The 23421-nt window shown below is 36.8% G+C and overlaps 1 protein-coding gene across 1 annotated transcript in view; it reads left to right on the top strand.

The window, feature by feature from the left end:
* Positions 1-17762: 17762 nt before the first annotated feature.
* The window catches only part of LOC138152274 (myosin-2), a 29319-nt gene continuing 23660 nt past the window's right edge, over positions 17763-23421 (top strand). Inside the window, exons 1-5 of the mRNA XM_069076000.1 lie at positions 17763-17851; positions 18084-18146; positions 20730-20950; positions 21038-21181; positions 23173-23329. Coding sequence (XP_068932101.1) covers positions 20747-20950; positions 21038-21181; positions 23173-23329 — 505 coding nt within the window. The 5' untranslated portion in view covers positions 17763-17851; positions 18084-18146; positions 20730-20746. The remainder of the gene's footprint in view (positions 17852-18083; positions 18147-20729; positions 20951-21037; positions 21182-23172; positions 23330-23421) is intronic.

Genomic DNA, 23421 nt, shown 5'->3' with positions numbered 1-23421 from the left:
TGAAATAGCAGGTTAAGTCATCTACAGTACATGTGTTGTAAGGCATATGGTTGAAGGAAATAGAATAGGAGAAAAATAGAACAGTGACTGAGGAATGGTATAAGGAGTTGATAAAAGTAGAGTAGGGAAATTAGTGAGCAACAGTGAGGTTGTGGCCTATAAATTTGTAGTAGATGAAATCAGCTTAATTTCGTGGCTTTCTGTAGCAATGCTTGGTATTGTTATAGCAAGAGTGGAGAAATCACTTGAAGTTACTCAGGGGTGAGAACTCATAGGTAGATATAGAACATAGAACATCATAGAATTCAGAAGCCAAGGAATTTTAGAGTCCTAGCCAGTAAAACACCAAAGGAGCTTTCCAGGTCAACTATATATATGATCTTAAGCCTGAATAGAGAAGATGAACTGGGAGAATAGAATGAATTAAAAAATAAAGGTCAAGATAAGGTGGAAAATAGGTGTAATATGAACAAAAGAACAGAAAAGGTAGAAGGATAAATGGTCAGCAGATAACAATAACCAGGATAGAAAGAAGGAAAATTATGTGATGCTGTGGGAAAAGCAATCACTCTGGAGTCAGAGATCTTGGGTTCAAACCTAGCTATGGCTCTGGAATCAGAAGACCCTGGGTTGAAACCTTTTTCACTTACTACTTGTGTCATCCTTGGGCAAGTCGCTTAACTTCTCTGGGCCTCAATTTCCTCATCTGCAAATTATAAGGGTTAAAAAATGGCCTATTAAAGTCTCTCCTAATTCTTCATTATCAAAGTACCTTGAAAGAAGAAAGCTTATTAAGGTATGGAAATAGAAGGAAAATTTGGAAGTTGCAATGAAAAGCAAGGCATATGTCCACTCCTCCTCCTTGGCCTGTGAGTCATAGAGTTTGGAAAGAGAGCACTACAGGTCAGACAATTGCAAGGGATGTAGTGCTTCAGAACAGAGATCTAAGGAAATACCTTAAAATAAAGAGGCAGATGGAATATTTGTTCAAAAGTTGCTAGTTCTTGTCAATTCTGTCTCTGTGTCTCTTCCATCTGTCTTATCATATACAGCTCAGAACTTCATCACTCCTCCTCTCCAAATTAACAGGCTCTAGATAGGACTCCTGACTCTCAGTCTCCCTCTTCTTCAAACTATGTTCTACACAGAAACCAGAATCATCTTTTTAGAGCACAGTTCTGACCATGTTACTCCTGTGTTTAGGAATCATCCCCCCTGTTTCCTCTAGAATAAAACACAAATACTTTGAATTGTCTTTTAAAACTCTTCATGACTTAGTTGGTTTGTCTCTACAGACTTACTTCATATGATTCCATGATATAGTCCCAGATGGCCTGGTAACAGAATGTTGGAAGTCAGTAAAGTTCCAAAACACATTCCCCTTTTTCACTCTATCATTTAGAGGAGACATCGTGGTATAATGGAAATTAGAAGTGGGGGGGGGCAGTCTAGGGAATTAGCCCACCCCACTTAAAGTAAATGATAGTATGCTATACCCTGATATATTATCATGTTAGAACACATCTCAATTGTTCATTAGGTATGAACATATCCTGGATACCTCCCTAGATTGAACAGAGTGCCTCACTGACTTGACTGTGAGAGTTTGATCATATCTTCTGGCCTATATAAATTGTTGTTGTTTAATTATTTTTATTCATATTTGACTCTTTTGGGTTTTTCTTGGCAAAGATCCTGGAGTGGTTTGCTATTTTCTTCTCCAACTCATTTTACAAATCAAGAAACAGGCAAACTTGCCCAGGATCACACAGTTGGTATCTGAGGTCAGTTTTGAACTCAGATCTTCCAGACTCCAGATCTAGCATTCTATCCTAGATGTGCCATCTAGCTGCCCTCGGCCTATATAAAACCATAAGAGCTAATTAGAATTAATTATGTTCCTACTATTTTGAGAATATGGCAGTGGAGAGGAAGGATTCATCAAGAGCTGAATCATAGAGAATCAGTCACATAGGAACAGTCAACAAAAGAAGAAAGGTAAAGTAGGACTGAACTGTTGCAGAGAAGAAAGATTCAGGAGGGCTACCAACCCTTTGAGCAGAAGACTTGGGATGATGCCACCACTGGTACCCACCTCTACAAGGCCTGTAGGAAGTGCCAAGAAAATACCTCCTCTTTTCCCTAAAGTCCTCATTTTGGTTCTTATCTATTAATAGATAATGTAATATTACTTAACCATTTCTAGCATCCTGAATTTTGCCTCAACCATAAAATAGATCAGCTATTAGATAAATATGAATATAAGTATAAATGTAAGTACAAGCAGCAACCCAGCAGAAATCTGCCAACAGTACCCTCTAAATAACTTAAAAATAACTCCCCAAATAAATTTTGGAGTGGCAGAGCCAATAAAAGGTCAAATGAGATGTTTTTCCAGCTTAAAACAACTTTAGAGGTCAGCAGGAAACACCTGAGATACCAGGAGTGGGGGCCAGCCCTGAGCACAGCAAGAGCACCAGCAGTGGACCTTGGAGGCACCTGCAACAGCAGCAGCTTCAGAAGTTCTCAGCCCAGAGATGGTAAGAGGGTCATAATGACCCTTTTCCTGGCACTGGGTGCAGAACTTGGAGCTATTGGCAACTCAATTGCCCATACACTGTTCCAGGTCATAATTCTAGGGCAGAGAGGATGGCTTGTGGTCTGTCACAAGGAAGCAAGGGGCCTGGTTGCAGTTTTAGCATATTTGACTGCAGGGAAACAGAGTCACAGTTTCAGAGTCAAGAAAAACACTAACTCTTGGGGCCGCAGGGAAACAAAGGCCCTTCTTGGGTAAAGACCAAAGTGCAGAACCATATCTCTCTCCATATCACATCACCTTGGAAGCACCAAAAACTTACAGACACCTCTGAACCAGCTCTGAAAACAGCAGTCTGAAAAAGCCTGAGACTTGGAACAGTACCTCCCCATCCCTAAATGAGCAGAACACAACTTTAACATAATGTTCATAGTCAAGAAATAGGTTGGAAAATGAACAAACAACAAAACAAACATGCAAAGAAAGCCACTACTTTTTGGGGGCAGCTAGGTGGTGCAGTGGATAAAGTGTTGACCCTCAAGCCCTCAAGTCAAGAAGATTCATCTTCTTGAGTTCAAATACTGCCTCAAACACTTACTAGCCATGTGACCCTGAGCAAATCATTTAACCCTGTTTGCCTCAGTTTCCTTGTCTGTAAAATGAGTTGGAGAAGGAAATGACACAACACTCTACTATCTTTGCCAAGCAAACCCTAAATGAAATCACAAAGAGTTGGACATGACTGAAATGATTGAACCAGAATATAACAACTATGCCAGGGAAGATCAAGACATAAACTCAGAAGAAGATAACAATGTGAAAACATCTACAAGCAAAGCCTTGAAGAAAAATGCTAATTAGGCCCAACAAGAATTCTTGAAGAAGTTAAAGAGATAAAAGTGATAGATGAAAAATTGGGAAAAGAAATGAGAGTGATGCAAGAAAATTAGGAAGAGAGAATTGACAGCCTGTTTTTTTTTAATGCACAAAAAATACTAAAGAAAATAACACCTTAAAAAGAGAATTGGCCTAATGGTAAATAAAAGAGGCACAACAATTCACTGAAGAAAAGAATATTTTTAAAAAGTGTACTAGGTCAAATAGAAAAGGTGGCATAAAAATTCACTCAAGAAAAATAGAATTGGCCAAAATGAAAAAGAAGCACAAAAGCTCACTGAAGGAAATAATTACCTTAAAATTATAATTGTACAAATGAAATTTAATAACTCTGTGAGATATCAAGAAACATTAAAACAAAGTCAAAAGAATGGAAAACAGAAGAAAATGTGAAATTATCTTATTAGGAAAACTACTGACCTGTAGAATAGACTGAGGAAAGATAATTTAAAAATTAATGAATTACATGAAGACCATGATTAAAAAAGTACTAGACATCACATTTCAAGAAATTATCAAGGAAAACTGTGCTGATAATCTTAGATTCAGAAGGTAAAATAGAAATGGAAAGAGACCACCTCTGACCTCCAGAAAGGCTCCTACAAAATTGCCAGGAATATTATATCCAAATTACGGATCTCACAGTTCAAAGAGAAAATATTTCAAACTGCCACAAAGAAACAATTGAAATATTGTGGAGTCATAGTCGAGATCACACAAGATTTAGCAAATTCCACAGTAATAGAGCAGGGGACTTGGAATATGATATTCTGGAGTCCCAAAATCTGAGATTACAAAAAAGAATAAACTACTCAGCAAAAAGGAGTATAATCCTTTGGTTGGAGGGGGGATGGACATTTAATGAAATACAGTAAAAACTTTCAAGCATTCTTGATGAAAAGATCAGAGCTGGATATAAAATTTGACTTTCAAACAGAAGATTCAAGTGAAGCATAAAAAGATAAACATAAAACAGAAATCACAGGATACTCAATAAGATTAAACTATTTACATACCTATATGGGAAGATGATACATGTAAGCTCTTAAGAACTTTATCATTATTAGGGTAGTTGGAAGGAGTCTATATAGACAGAAGACATGAATATAAGCCAATTATGTTGTGATGATCTCAAAAAAATGAAAGGGTGAGAAAGAAGGAAGCACTTGGAGAAGGGGGAAGAGGGAGAATGGGAAAAATTATCTCATAAAAGAGGCACATTCACACACAAAAACTAGCCGTGTGACCTTGAGCAAGTCACTTAATCCCAATTGCCCTACCCTCCCCCCTCCAAAAAAAAAGAGGCACGTAAGGAAGAGCTTTTATAGTAGAGGAAATGGTGGGGGGGGGGGGTGGTAATGGGCAATGATTGAAACTCATTCTCATTGGAATTGATTCAGAGAAAGAAGACTATACACACACCTGTGTCTATGTGTGTGTGTTCAGTTGGGTATAGAAATATTTCTTACCCAATAGGGAAATAAGAGGAGAAGGAGATAAGAAATATGAGGTGAGGGAATAACAAAAGGGAGAGCGGATTAAAGGAGGCAGTGGTCAAAAACAAAACAGATTTTTAAGAGGGACAGGATAAAAAAAAGAAAGAATGATAAACAGAGGAAAATAGGGATGGGAGGAAATACACATTTATAACTGTCAATGTGAATGGAATGAGCACAGCCATAAAAGGGAAGCAGATAGGAGAATGGATTAGAAACCAAAATATATTATGTTGTTTATAAGAGAGACATGTATAATTGATACACTTTTGTTTGTTTTCTCAATAAGTGGGGGAAGGATGAGAGGGAGATAGGGAAATTGCAATTCAAAATTTGAAAAGATTATTAAAAATAAATAATAAATTAGAAAAATTCTAGCCATGAATTTTCAAAAGTTATTTCCATATTTTATCTATACTGTACTTTTTTTTCATTTTTCAAATGCTTTCTTAACTTCTGATTTACATCATTCATTTCCACCAGATTTTGAGTTACAAATTTTCTCCCTGTTTTTCCCCTACCCACTGCCCCAAAATAGCAGTCCCATAGGATATCCTCTCCTCCAATCTGCTCTCTCCCATATTTTCTCCCATACCCCTTTCAACTTTTCCAGTAGGGCATGGTGGATCTCTATGCCCCAGTGCCTGTATATCTTATTTCCCAATTACTTGTAAAATAGTATTAATAATAGTATATATTTTAAAAAACTTGATTTTAAAACTTTGAATTCCGGATTCATTCCCTTCCTCCCTTGCCACCCACCCTTGCTGGGAAGATAAGCAGTTCAGTATAGGTTGTACATGTGTAGCTAATGCAAAACATTAACATAGTAGATATATTGTAAAAAAACTGACTTTTTCCCTCCCTCGTATCCTACCTCCCACTTGTTCTATTCTCTACTTTGATTACGTACCTTTTCAAAAGTGGGTGCTTCCAACTTCCCTCCCCCCCAGCCTGCCCTCCCTTCCATCATCCCCCCTCTCATCCCCTTCCCCCCCCTACTCTCCTGGAGGGTGAGATACCCTATTTAGTGTGTATTTAATTCCCTCCTCAAGCCAAATTCAATGGGAATAAGGTTGACCCATTCCCTTTTGCCTTCCTATTCTCCCCCTCCATTGTAACCATTTTCCCTTGCCCCTTCTATATGAGATAGTTTGCCCCATTCTGTCTCTCCCCATCTCCTCTCATTATATTCATCTCTCACCTCTTAATTTCACCTTTTAAGTATCATCCCTTCCTGTTAAATTGGTCCTGTGCCCTCCTATCTATGTATACCTATAAACATATATACACACATTCGCATATGTATCCATATGCCCATACACCCTTATATATAAACACACACACACACACACACACACACACACATATATATATATATATATGTTCCCTTCAACTATTTTCATACTGAGAAAAGTTTCATCAGTTACAATTATTATTTTTCCATGTAGAAATGTTAATAGTTCAACTTTGATAAATTCCTTATGATTTCTTTTCCCTATTTACCTTCTCAAGCTGCTCTTGCTTCTTGTATCTGAATGCCAAATTTTCTATTCAATTCTGGTTTTTTCATCAACAATGCTTGAAAGTTCTCTATTCCACTGAATGACCATATTTTCCCCTGAAATATGATACTCAGTTTTGCTGGGTAGGTGATTCTTGGTTTTAATCCCAGCTCCTTTGACCTCCAGAATATCACATTCCAAGCCCTTCGATCCCTCAGTGTAGAAGCTGCCAGATCCTGAGTTATCCTGATTGTGTTTCCACAATATTCAAATTGCTTCTTCCTGGCTGCTTCTAATAATTTCTCCTTGATATGGGAGCTCCAGAACCTGGCTATAATATTCCTAGGAGTTTTCTTTTGGGGATCTTTTTCAGGAGGTGATCAGTGGATTCTTTCAACCTCTATTTTGCCCTCTGGTTCTAAAACATCAGGACAGTTTGCCTTGAGGATTTCTTGGAGGATGATTTCTAGGTTCTTTCTTTGATCATGGCTTTCAGGTAGTCCAATAATTTTTAAATTATCTCTCCTGGATCTATTTTCCAGTTCAGTGGTTTTTCCCATGAGATATTTCACATTGCCTTCTATTCTTTCATTTGTTTGGATCTGTTTAACAGCATCTTGATTTCTCATAAAGTCATTAGCTTCCATTTGCTCCAATCTAATTCTGAAGGAATAATTCTCTTCAGTGAACTTTTGAGATTCTTTTTCCATCTGGAAAATTTGGCTTTTTAAGGCATTCTTCTCCTCATTGCCTTTTTGAGCCTCTTTTGCCATTTGAATTAGTCTATTTTTTAAGGTATTATTTTCCTGTCAGGCTGTTGACTCTCATTTCATAATTTTCTTGCATTGTTCTCATTTCTCTTCTGAATTTTTCCTCCACTTCTCTTATCTGCTTCTAAAGGTCCTCTATGGCCTATAACCAGCTCATATTTTCCTTTGAAGCTTTTGGTGCAGGAGTTCTGACTTCACTGTCTTCTTCCTGTTCCATACTTTGATCCTTTTTGTCCCCAAAATAGGAGTCTAATGTTGGGTTCTTCTGTTTGCTTTGTTTCCTTTGCCTGTTCATGTCACCCTTCAGTCACTTGACCTCTGTCCTTTTAGCCGCATAAGGACTCTGCCACCAGACAGGGGAGTTTTGTACCAAAAGCTGGGGTTTTCTCAGCTGCTGGAGTTATTAGTTGGTTGACCTTGCTGAAGCCTCCACACTCTCTGGCAAGCTGGACAAACACTCCAGGACGTCCACCCTAGACTTCAATCCAGATACAAGCAGGTTAAAGCAAGAGCAATTACCCCTCATACCAGTCCCTTAGTCCCCCTACACTCTGCAGGCCAGGAGCTGAAGCTGCCATGTGGGGACTGTGGGGGGCCACTGCACAGCCACGGCTCCTCAGCGGCTTCTTACCATAGGGGCAAAAGCCAAGGCACTCCCAACTACTGTGTCCCAAAGTCCACAGAGCACTGACCTCTCACAGCATCTGTGGTGGTCCAGAATTATCAACATTGAGATGCTAAGGACAAAGTGAGAGGTCATTGCTCTGTGGACTTTGGGCTGTCCTCAGGGGGAGGTTAGCTTCTCAGTGTCATTTTGTGGGTTCTGTAACTCCAGAGTTTGTTCAGAGTTCCCTTTCACATGAATTGGGGATAGTGGAAGCCGGAGCCACGTGGAGGACCTGCTTCTATTCCACCATCTTGACTCCGCACCCCTATACTGTACTTTTTAGATCAATGACAAGGCTAGGTCAAAATCATGATTACTTAAGTTAAAATAATGATAATTGTTTTGAAATTTAATTTAGCTATCAAAATCTAGAAGCTTCAATTTTTAAAATTTCCTTATAGCAATAAACCAAATTTTGTTGCATATGCAACATAAACATATAAACATAAAGATCCAAACCTCTGCTTAAATGTTTAAAATTTTCTTAACTGAAGACTTAGAGATATTGTGACTGTTACTCTTAACTTTCCATTTTTAATGTAAATACTTTCAAAGAACAGGGAAGGAAACATTTGAACCATTGTTAGGGTATTAAAAAGAATACTGGATTTTAAGTCAGATAAACTGTGTTGAACTCTCACCTTTGCCACTGTTTACCTTTGAACAAGTCATTAAACATCTCTGACCCTCAGTTTCTGTTATTTGTAAAGCAGAGATTTTTAGGATGGATTACCTGTAAGGATCCTTCTGGTCAAGTTTCAGTGTTAGGTATTTAGGCATCCACTCTTCAGTCACCTACTTTTACATGTAAATCTTTTCATGCTATTCAAAGTTTTCTAGTCAATCTAATTTTTACAAAATAACATGACAATTTATACCTTTATACTTTTATTAAATTTTATTCATTAATTTAATGATGTATTAACTGAATTAATAATTTAATTTAAATTTTAATAATTTAATAACAATTTAAATTAATTTAATAATTTATAATTTATTTATTAAATTATTCCTCCTTTCTCATCAAAGGGCCAGGATATAGGAATCAAATAATCCATTAGCAGCCTAGAAGTGCAAGGAGAGCAAAGCAAAAAAATCAAGTAAATGAGGTCCTTAAGGAATGGAAAGCAAGAACATTCATCCTTAGATTTGTCCTCTAGCTTTTCATGTGGCTCAGAAGAATGACTTGAATATGCATAGCATTTGACTTCACAGCCACTCTGACATTTGGTTCACATTACATTAGAAGTATGCTTCTCAAGCTGTGCCAGGTATTCACTCCTTTGCATTACTAAGGCTTTGAATGGCACTGATATCCTTTACTTCAGATAAAAAAAAAAAGCTTCTTCCTCAGGATCTAAAAATACTTCCTATCCTTGGAGCACAACTTTGTTTTTGCTTTTTTGACATCACTTGAGCTAGTTGCCTGACATAGAAAATAACTTAAAAGTTAAAACAAAAAAGCTTTGAGGAAATGAGGTTTCTTGAAAATAATCAATTTAAGATAATGGCTATGAACAAATTTATCTTTTTTAATAATGTAAGGTCTCTTTCTCCTAGGTAGGATAAGAACAAATTTTTTGGTGTATACTTGGAGATAAATAAGTTACAATAATGGATTTTGCTATTTATAGAAGCTCTTTTAGCGGTAGCAAAGAACTGGAAATCCTCCATAGTTGATCTTACCCAACATGATGGAGACCAGTATATAGGAGTATTACTATTTCAGAAATATCAGTGCAGTTTGACTACTTGTTACCCTTCATTCTTGCTACTCTTGATCCACCTCCTTTTCTGTCCATACATTTCATTAATGATATCTTTTCTGCAATTTCTTGCACACATAATACTTGAAGTTATGCTGTTATCTACTTACATTTATCATGAGTATCTCCATTGACCTTTTGATCACTTTCAATTTTTATTCTTTGGAAATCATGGATTTTGTGTAAAACAAATACATAAACAACTTTGGAATTTTTTTTAAATTTCCCAAATTAAATCTGGTCCTCTGTCTTTCTCCTGTCAAATTCTAGACCCAGCTCATCGTTTCTCTGTAGTATGCGTGATGAACTAATTCAATGGGATGTTTATATAGCTAACTACACGTATCAATCTGAGTACTATAAAGACTTGATCCATTTGGTTTTTCCTGTGCGGATCACTAAACCTGTCTCTTTTGAGTGACTATAGATTTCACTGAGGAGTTCCTAAAGTATTCTGGGATTCAATGTCATCAATATAATGGCATTTACAAATAAGAATGGAAGGATTTTACCATTTTCCTTTTCTTTTTGAACTTTACACAAGGCATCCTTGGTCACACTTGGAAAGTCATTTGAATAACAAACATTACTCTATCTATATATTGATTAAATACTGAAAATCAGTAGATCAAGAACAATTAACAATAAATGCATCTATCAGGGAATCTTATAAAATCTGAACATAGGTGTGGTATGAGCAGCTACTAGCTGTCATGTGTCCTCTCAGCATACTCTTAGAAGCCTACATGGAGATCTTACTTTTTAGGACAGGCTGAAATTTGCTATTCATTTCAGTTCATTTTCTTCCTTCTCCTCCTCCTCCTTGCCCCCAATTCTGACTGTAGCTTGCAGCTGCCCTCACTATGCTTACTTTTTAAATTAATTTATTTATTTTTAGTTTTCAACATTCAGTTCCACAAGTTTTTGAGTTTTACATTTTCTCCACCTCCCTCTCCCTTCTCCCCGAGATGCATGCAATTTGATACAGGCTATGTGTTCTTTCTCTGGATGGATGTGGATGAAATGTTCTATTATGAGTCCTTTGGAAATGTTTTAGGTCCTTGCATTACTGAGAAGGGCTAAGTCTATCAAAATCAGTCATCATAAACTGTGGCTATTACTGTTTACAATGTTCTTCTGGCTCTGCCTCACTTCACTCAGCATCAGTTCCTATAAATCTTTCCTGGTTTTTCTGAAGTTGGCCTGTTTATTATTTCTTCTAGCACCATAGTATTCCATTACATTCATATACCACAACTTGTTCAGCCATCCCCCAATTGATGGGCATCCCCAACAATTTTCAATTCTTTGCCATCACAAAAAGAGCTATTATAAATATTTTTGTATATGTGGGTCCTTTTCCCATTTTTATGATCTCTTTGGGATATAGCCCTAGAAGTGGTATTGCTGGGTCAAAGTGTATGCACATTTTTATAGCCCCTTGGGCATAGTTCCAAATTGCTCTCCAAAATGGTTGAATCAATTGAATAAAGCTCCACCAACAATGCATTAGTTTTCCAATTTTCCCAAATCTTCTCCATCATTTATAACTTCCTTGTTTTGTCATGTTAGTCAATCTGATAGGTGTGATGTGGTACCTAAGAGTTGTTTTGATTTACATTTCTCTAATCAATGCTGATTTAGAGCATTGCTTACTTCTTCCTATGGTTTTGGTAACACTGTTTTTCTCTCTTACCAGTTCAACCCACCTGATAGATTACAGGCACAAACAAAGCCCCATAGAAGTCTGACCTCCTGGCTCTTTCATTCAAGAAAAACAGTACCCTTACCCCATCACTGTGGGTACTTGAAGCCGTGCTGTAGAGCTCCAATTAATGACAAACTACCCTATTACATGGGCATGGAAGGGATTTCATTAGAGTAGAAACTTTAGCCTTCATTTTCCTTTACACTTAGTGGGATCTTGTTGGTATGTAACAGAGAATCACCTGCAAAAAGTCTACCTGTTCCTTTGCTGAATTTTCATAGAATACCCTGGTTATATGTATAGGTTATTCTCAAAAAAAAGTTTATGAAGATAAGAAAGTTGGCATATGAAGCCATAGTAGATAAATTTTTTAATTTGCTTTTTAAAATATTGTATGATATATTTTAATTTGTAAATTTTCCTTCTTTGAGAGGCACTGAAAATTATTCTCTGAGCACTTTCAAAATTATGTTACCATCAGAAGAGATTTCTTTTTTAAGTCAATTCTGCCTAATTTTTCAAACTTTATTTTCTTAAATGCCATTTCCACTGAGATGTTAAAGGCCAAATATAGTAATCTACTATAAATGATGATAACAATATACAGAAATGCCCACAAGCCCATTCTTCAATTAAGTGCTTTGAAATTAGGTTAAATTAGAGATGCCATGATTTCCTAGAGTGCCTTCTCATCTTTATCCTTTCTACTGATTTGATTTCTATCTTTTCTCCTAACTAGTCAATAGAATGACTGCACACAGATAGCTGATTCAGAAATTACTTCTTTCCTTTCATTCTGTTTTAATAGCAAAGTTTTTTTTTTTTTAATAAGGTTTGCCATCCATGTCTAGAACCTTCTAATTGTCCTCTTGAAGAAAGCAGTTATATGCTATCCTAAGGCTTGTGAGTAGTCTACCAGCCTTTTCCTGCTTTCATTTCCTGATCGTAACCATACTTTGCCCCCTCCCTTTTTTTATCCGTCTCCCTTTTCCATTGATGTCACTGAGTAACAAAGCATCTGTTGGTTTCCTGTCAAATCAACAATTGATTGCTACAAATGTAACAATCCTGTCAAATAACAAATAGTTCTTTTCAAAATACATTTTATATATTTTTTTACAATGCTTAAATTTTCTACACATCTCTTCTTTTTTCCCCTTCCCTAGAGCCATCCCACATAACAAAGAATTTTTTTAAGGAGAAAGGAGTATAGGAGGAAGAAAAAAAATCAGCAAAACTTATCAATGCATAAAAAAATCTGAAAATATGTGCAATATTCCATACACGTGTGTGTTCTCATATCTTTTCTTTGTAGACAATCTTTTTCTTTCTAATTTTGCAATGTTTATTTTTAATTTTATTGTATTGATTGGCTTTTTTTCCCATTTTATTGTTGTAGTCATTGTGTATGTTGGATTCTTGGCTCTGTTTACTTCACTCTGCTTCAGTTCATGTAAGTCTTTCTTTGCTTCTCCATATTCCTCATTTACAGAGTATTCCATTACTTTAATGTAACAGTTTGTTTAGTTATTCCTCAATAAATGGTCAACTATTTTTTTTCTAATTCTTTGCTACCACAAAAAGTGATGCTATAAATATTTTATTGTGTGTATGAGGATTTCATTTTATAAGTGACTTTCCTGAGGTATTATGTCTAGCACAGCAATCTCTGGGTCAAAGTGTTTAGACATTTTAGTCACTTTATTTGCAAAATTCCAAATTGTTTTCCAGAATGATTATATGAATGAATAACTCAACCAGCAACAGATTATTGTTTCTGTCTTTCCATAACCCTCCCAATATTTTGTCAAATTTGCCAAATTGTTGGATATGAAGCAAAATTTCAGGTCAACAAAAATTTCTTAAAATCCTACTACATTCAACGCACTATGGTAAGATACACGAATACAAAAACAAGAAGAAAAAGAGTTCCTGCCCTCAAGGGGCTTATAATTTCTTGGTTTTGGAGGATCTTTTGGTCTTCATAGATATTTATTTCTACCTCTACTATTGATGTTGATGAATAAGTTAATGTTATTTCCATAATGGTCTTTTTGCTCATGCTTCTCCTGAAAAGTGAGATGACCAAGGTTTTCTTAAAATGAAGTTTCCTATAACCTTTGAGTACATAAAAAAATAAACTTCTTTATTCACCTTTCTGGGCAGCTATCATTCAATTTAGCTAATTATTCTTTATATCTCCTGGTTTCTTTTAGAACAAGAATATCCAAACTGAAACAGTCTAGTTTCAGTTCCTATAATAACGTATCAATCCTGCAATATATGTGTCAATTATCCTCAATAATATGTTAATCCTCTCAAGAATGTGTAATCCTTTAATAATATAATAATAACATAATCCTATTAATAATATTAATCAATTCTCAATAATCTGTCAATTCCTCTAATAATGTGACCAAAAGGTCATTGAACAAAGGTCTTACATTAAAATAATTATAGTAATAATTAATAATACAATGATAATAATAAAGTATTAATTCATGTTTATAGATTGTCTAAATACCATATGATCCTTTCCACTTTCTAATCCTCTTTATTGACAGGCCAAGATAGAAGGGAGTTTAAATAGCACTAATAGCCATTTAATATTTTTATTTATTTGTTTCAAAGATAGCCATATCCAAAGAATTCATCTCCCAGTAGCTAATCTTCTAGTGATGAGCTTTCGGTAATGAGGTAGGCTGGTCCCTAGAAGCTCAGTTTTCTAGCAGGAAGGTACTTAAAGCTTTTTCATCTTGATAAGATCTGTTAAAGTTTATGTTCTATTGACACAGCCTTTAGGTTCATGTCTATATCCCAGTGAAATTTTAGAAAAGGATGCAATGCAAGTGAATCTATATTCATCTGAAGCATTTTGTATAGTTCTAGGTAACACCTTTTAGGGTGGATATTGGCAATTTTTGGAACACTTCCAAAGAAGGGGAACCAGTGATGAGTCTGAATATCATGCTGTATAATTATCAGTTCCAGTTGAAGCAACTGGAGATGTTTAGTTTGAATAAGAGGAGATTTATGAGTTTGGAAGGTTATGGGTTGCCCCTCACTAAAGGTCTTTAATAAAAGGTTGGATGTCAATCAATCGATCAATATTTATTAAGTGCCCACTATGTGCCACGTACTGTGATATGCACTGAGGATTCAAAAAGAGGCAAAAGACAGTTCTTGCCTTCCAGAAGCTTACAATCTAATGGGAAAGACAAAATGCAAGCAAATAAATACAAAAGCAAGACATACTGACTGAATAGGAAATAAGTAACAGAGAGAAGGCACTAGAATTAAGAGAAATTAGGAAAAACAAAGAAAGGATGGAAAAGATGGAATTTTAGTTGGAAATTAAAGGAAGTCAGGGAAGTAAGTAGGCAGAATTTAGGAGGGAGAGCATTCCGGGAATAGGAACTAGAGAAAATGTCAGGAGTCAAGAGATGGAGTGTCTTGTTCATGAACATCAAGGAGGCCAGTGTCACTGGATTGAAGAGTACGTGTCAGGGAGTAAGATATAAGAAGGCTGGAAAGGTAGGAGAGGCCTAGGTTATGAAAGACTGAGTGCCAATCAAAGAATTTTGTATTTTATCTTGGAGTCAATAAGAAGCCACTGGAATTTATTGAGTAGAGGACTGGCATGGTTCGAGCTGCACTTTAGGAAAATCATTTTAGTGCCTGAACGGAAGATGGATTGGAATGGTGGTGAGACTTGAGGCAGGTAGACCCATGAGCAAGCTAGTGAAACAAACTAGGCATGAAGTGATGAAGACCTGCATTAGAGTAGTAGCAATGTCATAAGCGAGAAAGAGGTATATATGAGAGAGGTTGTAAAGACGAAAGCAATAGGCCTTAATAATAGATTGGATATGGGATGTGGGGGTAGGGTGAAAGATTGGAAGATGTCAAGCATAACTCCCAGACTATGAACCTGGGGTACTAGGAGGATGGTGTCTTTGTTTAAAGGCTTAGTTTAAAATGTCAACCAAACATACAGTTATGTGTATTTACATGTAGTTACATGTAGTTTACTACATGTATTTACATGCAATCCTACTGCAGACATCTCCAATATGGTTTCCTTTTAGAAGTCCTTGAACAGAATTATAACATAAATTTCACTCAAAAGATCCATAATAGACACAAAAATTCAAAAACTCTTTTAAGTAGTTGTGGTGATATGAAATTTTGACCATACCTGGTTGATTAAAGGCAACTAGGTGGAGCAATGGGCCTATAGCCAGGAAAACTCATCTTTCTGAATTCAAATCCTGCCTTAGGCACTTACTAGTCATGCAATCCTGGAGAAAAGCAGGGAGCACAGGTTGATATCACGCATTGCTATAATATATGTATTGCAAGAATGAGTGCAGAATGAGACCGAGAGTGGTTAAGTAATTTTCTCAAAGACAGACAGTAAGTGACAGCCTGGAGATTTGAATGCAGGACCTCTGGCTCTAACCTTGTTTGCCTCAGCCTCCTCATCTGTAAAATGAGCTGGATAAGGAAATAACAAACTATTAAAAAGAAAGAAAGAAAGAAAGAAAGAAAGAAAGAAAGAAAGAAAGAAAGAAAGAAAGAAAGAAAGAAAGAAAGAAAGAAAGAAAGAAAGAGAAAGAAAGAAAGAAAGAAAGAAAGAAAGAAAGAAAGAAAGAAAGAAAGAAAGAAAGAAAGAAAGAAAGAAAGAAAGAAAGAAAGAAAGAGAAAGGAAGGAAGGAAGGAAGGAAGGAAGGAAGGAAGGAAGGAAGGAAGGAAGGAAGGAAGGAAGAAAGAGGGGGTGGCTAGGTGGCACACTGAATAGAGCACCAGCCCTGGAGTCAGGAGGTTCAAAACCAAGCCTCAGACATTTAACACTTACTAGCCATGTGACCTTGGGCAAGTCACTTAACCCCAATTTCCCTGCCTTCCCTCCTTCAAAAACCAACAAAAAAAAGGAGAAAAGAAAAAAGAGAAAGAAACTTGGCCAAGAAAACCTTGAAAAGGATCACAAAGAATTAGACATGACTGAAAACAATTAAACAACAATTATCCTTTACGCTCCCTTTCATGTATCCTATATTCTGGTAAAACTTGATTGCTTTCTATTCCTGTTACACATGCTGTATTTTCTTGCCTCTGTGCCCTTCTTTACTCATGCTTTTCCTTTTGTCTTAAATACCCTTCCCTCCATCTCTGCTTGTCTAAATCCTGCTTGTTCTTCAAGGTCCATATCAAATGACAGCAGCCTCAGGAAGCCTTCCCTGATTTCTCCTTGTCAGAGATAATCACTCTGTCCTCTCAATGCTTGTAGCATGTTGTACACCTATTATAGTTTTTTGTGTACTTGTCTTATTTCCACAACTGCAGTACAAATTCCTTGAGACCAAGGAATATCTCTTTGTTATTTTTGTATCTTCCCTTATAGTAACCCCTGCATATATGTTTATGAGTGTGTATAATATATGTATGTAATAAATATAAATTATATCTGTATATAATTACACATGGAGAGAAAGACAGAGACACAGAAAGGCAGAGAGACAGAGAGAGAGAGAGAGAGAGAGAGAGAGAGAGAGAGAGAGAGAGAGAATTTGCAATGTTTTTTTTGAGATTGCACTTTAATTGTGCTCCTATCTCACCCAGGCTGGAAGTAAAGCAACCACTAATGATCCTGATTCAGTTATTAATCTGTGGAATCTTTGCTCCTTTGGCCTGATGGTTCCCCTCTCCCGGGAGTTCTCCATAGTTATTCCACACATAGTGAGGACACCCAATGGGCTTAGAAAACTGCAACTCAGAACTCACAAGCTCAAGTGGTCTACCAGCTTCAGCCTCTCCTACCTAACAGAAGAGATTATAAGTATGTGCCATCATCCCAGGCTAGAATGAATGAATGAACCATAGATTGGAGACCAGGGGTGGAGTAAATTTGTACAGGGACATTCTTGGAAGACTCATGAGGGGAAGAGAATATTTGGCTTCATTCAAGATAGAAGCAACAAATGGAGGTGTTTTTTTTTCTTCCACAAATCTGGGGAAAGAGCTCTGCTAAATCTTGCCAAACTGGAAACAGGGAGTCAGACTGATGAAGATCAATCTTACAAAAGATATTTTTTAAAATATATCTTGCCAACACAATGTTAAAGATGCCAATGTAATGCAAATTTATATTAAATGGTGTCCCTAAAGAAATCTGGTAAGATAATAGCGAAATTGTTGATAAAATCTGGGTATCTTGGCCCTACATTTACTTTACTCACCACCCTGCTTCCTCCTTTCATATCATCCTCTCAAATTATTCAGAGGAGATTTATTCACATACCCAATAAGAAAAATATGTCTAATTATATCCAAACATGCTTAATATGAATGAGAATTATGCTTGGATTCTCGATTGCCAAAACAAGCTTTGCCAAACAATTTTTTTTGACTTAAGAAAGGACAGGCAGCTGCATTGTTTCCATATCTATCCTTATAAAAGAGCTCTTGGAATGAGTCTGACTCGTCTTACTTTAAAAAGCTCCAAGGTAAGTGTGACAAGGACCTGGATTTACAGAGAGGGTAAGCAAAGGGACCACACTGCCACACATTGCAGTTTTAACTGTGACTGATAGAATTGCTACCCGTCTTATCTGTAAGGTTTTTTTGTTTTTGTTTTATTTTGGCATTTCAAAATCCTTAGCCACCTTGGCTTCATCATATATGCAAAAAAAGAGATCTTATGACTATATAATATAATTTATCTATTTTCTTTTACAGCATTTCCCTGCTTCAAGTCTGCATCTTCTTCCCTTCCTCCCATCTTCTTCCCTAACATAAGAGGTAAGATCTTGATTTGCTAATCACTGGAAGGATATTAAGAGAGGCTCCCAGATGGGATTTATGTAACTTAGCAACCTTCTAGTAAGAGCTTATCTCAGTAACTCTGTCTTCCAACTTGTGTTTCAGGCAAGTTACTAGAAAGTGGATCTTTTCTTTCTAGCAGAGTGCTTAGGTCGTTGATGAAATGAGATACCATCTGGGCAAAGAGAGAATAGAGTTTTCAGTTTATTAGCTAAAGAACAGATCTATGCTAAAATTCCCTTGTGGAAGAGTTCACATTTTATTCAAAATAGCCTCACTCAACTTTGCTTCAGATCAGACTGCACTTAGAAACTTAATTCTATTTACTTATTCCAATGAATGGAAGAAGATACTAGAAAATCTACAAAGTACCTTCCAGATTTAAAATTCTATGATCTGATTATCCTAAGTGAGCTTCTCATGGAGATGTTGGACTTAGAAGTTTTTGTAGAGCGCTGTACACTCATTAATCATAACAAACTATTATGATGTTGTTAATACACTCAAATAATTCCAAAGAAGAGGCTATTGGACATGTTTCAAGTAATTTTGTTGTAGAAATAATGTGGTACATTCTTCATCAAAATACCCATGCTTGAATTTCAGCTCTACCACCTATGACAACTTTTACTTTTTTGGTCCAGACCCATTCACTGGGTCAGTATTCTCAATGACAAAAGGGAGATAATATGAGTTGTAATACCTAGCCTAGAGTGTTGTTCTGAGGATCAAAGGAGATAGATATGTAAAGTATTATATGTAAAGTAACCATGAGGTGCCACATAAATGTAAGCAATCTTTATTACTTGAAAGCCAAAACAAGCTTTGGCAGTAGAGTGTTCAAATACTGCCTGATTCTGACACAGACTGGTTGTGACTTTGGACAAGTCACTTAAAATCTCAGTGTCCAGGTAACTTCCTTGATATAAAAGATTTTTAACCATTGTTGATTTGCATTAGTAGAGGGAATTTCCTCATGAGAAAACTCTACAATGATCAAATTATAGGTCTGGGCTCCCCCCCAAAAGTTGTCTTTGAGAATGTTTAAGTAGTTTGTGTAAAATCTTATAGGTAGCATAGTATAGTAGCAAATCTGGGAGTAGAAGTCAGTTTTCTTGACTAGAAAGCTAGTTTTTGAACAATAAACTATGTGAATGATTAGGGGCATCCTACCCCAAGCCCTACTCAATGAATGGAGCACATTCCTGGAGTCAGGAAGACCTAAGTCCATACACTTTCTAGCTATGTGACCCCAGTCAAGTCACTTAACCTCTGATTGCCTGACAAAATGGACCCACTGGAGAAGGAAATGGAAAACCACTCCAGTATCTTTGCCAAGAAAACCCCAAATGGGGTCGCAAAGGGTCAGGCACAACTGAAATGACTGAACAACAAAGCCCTATGACATCCTCAAATCATGGAAGTCTGAGACAAAACCTAGAGATGAAGGAGAAAAGCATGGAAGACAGGTTGATATCATGTATTGCAAAAATACATTTATTGCAAAAATGAGTACAGAATGAGACCGAGAGTGGTTAAGTAATTTTCTCAAAGACAGACAGAAAGTGACAGACTGGAGATTTGAATGCAGGACCTCTGGCTCTAAATTTAATGTTCTTTTCACTTGAAGAAAGAACGCCTGAGAACAACCTCTTGAAAACTTTATATTCTTAGGAAAATTGCTATACCCTTTTGTATTTCCATTTTTAGAGAATGAGGAAATGACCTTAACAAGTCACTTCTCCAATCATTGCCCTAGAACCAAGTGAGATCTTAGGTTCCTCCTAGCACTTCCATCTTGATAGAGTTTGAAGATCATAGACCATAAGTTTAAATAGATCATAAGCTAAAAATAAAAAAAAATAAAAATAAAAATACCTGCCTAGGAGAGATGCAATCAAAATCATTTTTGGGGGTGCGGGGGGTTAGGGAAACTTTCTAGGAGAGGCAGTAGCATCAATCTACAATATCTTTTGTTAGTAGAGAGGTTTAAATACTCTTTACTTGTCAGAACTAGTTACACATAGAGGAAGTAATATATTTCTCAAAGGATGATTAGCTTTTGTTCCTCCTGCGGCAAGAAGCAATAAATATACTCCCAATTCAGTTGAGCTGGGATGGTGGAAATGGAAACCAAAGGACACTGTGTATGTCCTGCTAGGAAGATCTTCCCTAGGGGGAATGAGAAGTAGAGAAAGACAGGTCATGTCAAGGAGGAATTCACCTGGGATTCAACCTCCTAGGGTAGGAAACAAAGCTCAGTTGTTTCTACGTTGTTGAAGGACTACAAAAAATGTTAGCACCCTCTAAATTTCTTCACCTTTGGGTAAAGCCCCAGTTATCCTGTCCTAATAATAGTTCTGCTCATAGGTAATATGGGAAGGTATGTCATGAAACATGAAAATGTGAGTTATCTTAACTTTTTCAGTAGGCAGAACAGAATAGTTGATTATAATTCCCCAGCAAACATTAAGCACAAACAAAATTAGTGTATGAATGAAAGTATGTGTATAGTCACGCAAATACTGAATGATGGCTTTTGTATATCTTCTTTCTGTTAAGCCTTGTGACTAATAGCCATGAGTTCAGACAATGAAATGGCCGTTTTTGGGGAAGCGGCCCCTTACTTACGAAAGTCTGAAAAGGAACGTATTGAGGCTCAGAACAAGCCTTTTGATGCCAAGACATCAGTCTTTGCTGTGGAACCTAAGGAATCTTTCGTAAAAAGCACCATCCAAAGTCGAGAAGGAGGAAAGGTGACTGTAAAAACAGAATCTGGAGCAGTAAGTAAAAATCTTACCATACTGAATTCACATTCAATTTATTCTTTCTCCTAATTCATATGACATTATACCTTTTTTACTTTCCAGACACTAACAGTGCGGGAAGATCAAATCTTTCCCATGAACCCTCCCAAATATGACAAGATTGAGGATATGGCCATGATGACCCACTTGCATGAGCCTGCTGTCCTGTATAACCTCAAAGAGCGTTATGCAGCCTGGATGATCTACGTGAGTGTATCTCAAAGTATCTGTGATTTAGAGCACATACTGCCTTAGTCCCAATTCTGAATTCATTCATGTGACCTTCTAAATAAAGTTCAGAGAAAGGCTCCACTATAGCTCTGAAGAAGTTAAGTAGTTATGGACCCTAAGGAATAATTAAGAAAGGAGTCAGAATCTGAGGATGAAACTTAAACCCAAATGGGATAATGTTTGTAAATACTCTCTCAAAGTTAGAAGTCTGTGCCTGATGGCTTCTGGAAGCCCATAACACACCCTTACCCTGGCCACCCCATGACTGCCTCATCAGCTAAAGGCAAGAAAGTTTCCTCCAGTTTTTCACAGATCACATGAAAAGGCATTTGAGCAGTGACTAATTGCAAACTGAATTAAACATGGAAATCATTTGAGTTTTTTCCCCATTTCTAGTTAGGGAAACTCAGTGCTTACATATATTTGTCAGAGTGTTGAATAAACGTGTGTATGACATACTTATCAAATTTTCAGATGACAGAGCTAGGTCAATAGATGACTAGTTGACAAACAGTGAAGAGTCAAAAGATCACAGCAGCTAGAGTTATTGAGATGAATCTAATAAGGTAAAATTCAATAGGGACAAATCTTATATGGGTTTTAAAATTCCATTTCAAGAGTACAAGATGTGGTAGTTATAGCTTGACAGTTGATCAAGTGGAAAACATCTGGTATTTTAGTGGACCATGAGTGTAAAATGAATCAATAGTATTAGATGAGAACCAAAAAAGCTAATGCAATCTTGGATCATGTTAAGAGAGGTATAATGTCCAGAACTAGAGGGTAGACAATCCTACTGTACACACAACCCTAATGAGATGCCATCTGAGATTTTGCATTCTAGTGAAACATTTTAGGAAGGACATTGATTAACTGAAGGGCATTCAGAGAGGAATAGTCAAGATGGCTACTGCATATGATGCATTCATACATGAAAACTAGCTAAAAGACAGAAGGTGTACTTAAGCCTGGAGAAATGATTGTTTATGCCAGGGTGTGAGACCTGTCTTCCAGTGTTGGAAAGGTTATCATGTGAAAGATGGATTAAATTTATGTCATTTGACCCTTGAGGGGAAAAACAAGGAGTAATGAATCAATAGAAGTGTCAAAAAGGAAAATTTAGACTTAATTTCTATAGGAAAACATATTAGTGGTGTCATTGAAAAGTGGAATGGGCTGCCTCCAGAGCTAATGGAGGTTTTCAAGCTAATGTCTGATGACTGTAGAAGAAATTCTTGTTCCACTAGATCATGGGTTTAGAGATGGAATAGGACATCTAGTCTAGCTCCCTCGTTTTTGTTTTGTTTTGTTTTGGTTTTTGGAAGAGGGAAGGCAGGGCAATTGGGGTTAAGTGACTTGCCCAAGGTCACACAACTAGTAAGTGTTGTGTCTGATCCCGGATTTGAACTCAGGTCCTCCTGACTCCAGGGCTCTATTCACTGTGCCACCTAGCTGCCCCTAGCTCCCTCATTTTAAAAATGGTAGTAGGTAGCAAGTAGCAAAGCTGATGTTCCAGTGCCCTCTCTACTGAATGCCCTACATGTGTGCATTGGTCTAGATGACATCTGCAAGCCTTTACTACTTTGAGATTCTATAATTCTGTGACTTCTAGGGGCAAAGCAGAAGCTACACTGTCTATGTATGATGCTTCTACTAAAAGGTATACCCCATTTATTGCCTAAAGCATAGCATTGATTCTTTTGTGTTCAAGACTTGTGGAGTTCCAAAGGAATACAAAAGATCTCAGTTTTGAGCAGGAATTGTAAATGAGCAAATATAAACAATATTTAAGGTATGGGACTGGGAACTATTAGAGATATAACAATTTTAAAACATGTTCTTTACTCTGTTTGCTCATAATATAGTTAAAATATACATGCCTTGAAAAACTCCTTTTTAAAAGTGTTTTCTTTTCCTTTCATTTAATCAATATTGATAAGATTATTTTCTCTTCCTTCTTCATATAGACCTATTCAGGGTTGTTCTGTGTCACTGTCAACCCCTACAAGTGGCTGCCAGTGTATAACCCAGAGGTGGTGGCTGCCTACAGGGGCAAAAAGCGTCAAGAGGCTCCTCCCCACATCTTCTCCATCTCTGACAATGCCTATCAGTTCATGTTAACTGGTGAGTACCTATGGAACACTAAGAAGTTCCTATTTTAAAACTGATCTAGAACAGTAACAAGGCTAGGTCCTTGGACATAAAACATACCTATG

The sequence above is a fragment of the Petaurus breviceps genome, unplaced genomic scaffold (assembly GCF_028583685.1).
Source record: "Petaurus breviceps papuanus isolate PSGF00001 unplaced genomic scaffold, PetGlider_PUasm1.0 90925, whole genome shotgun sequence".
In the NCBI taxonomy this organism is placed as follows: Eukaryota; Metazoa; Chordata; class Mammalia; order Diprotodontia; family Petauridae; genus Petaurus; species Petaurus breviceps.
This window is presented reverse-complemented; position numbering and strand designations above follow the sequence as displayed.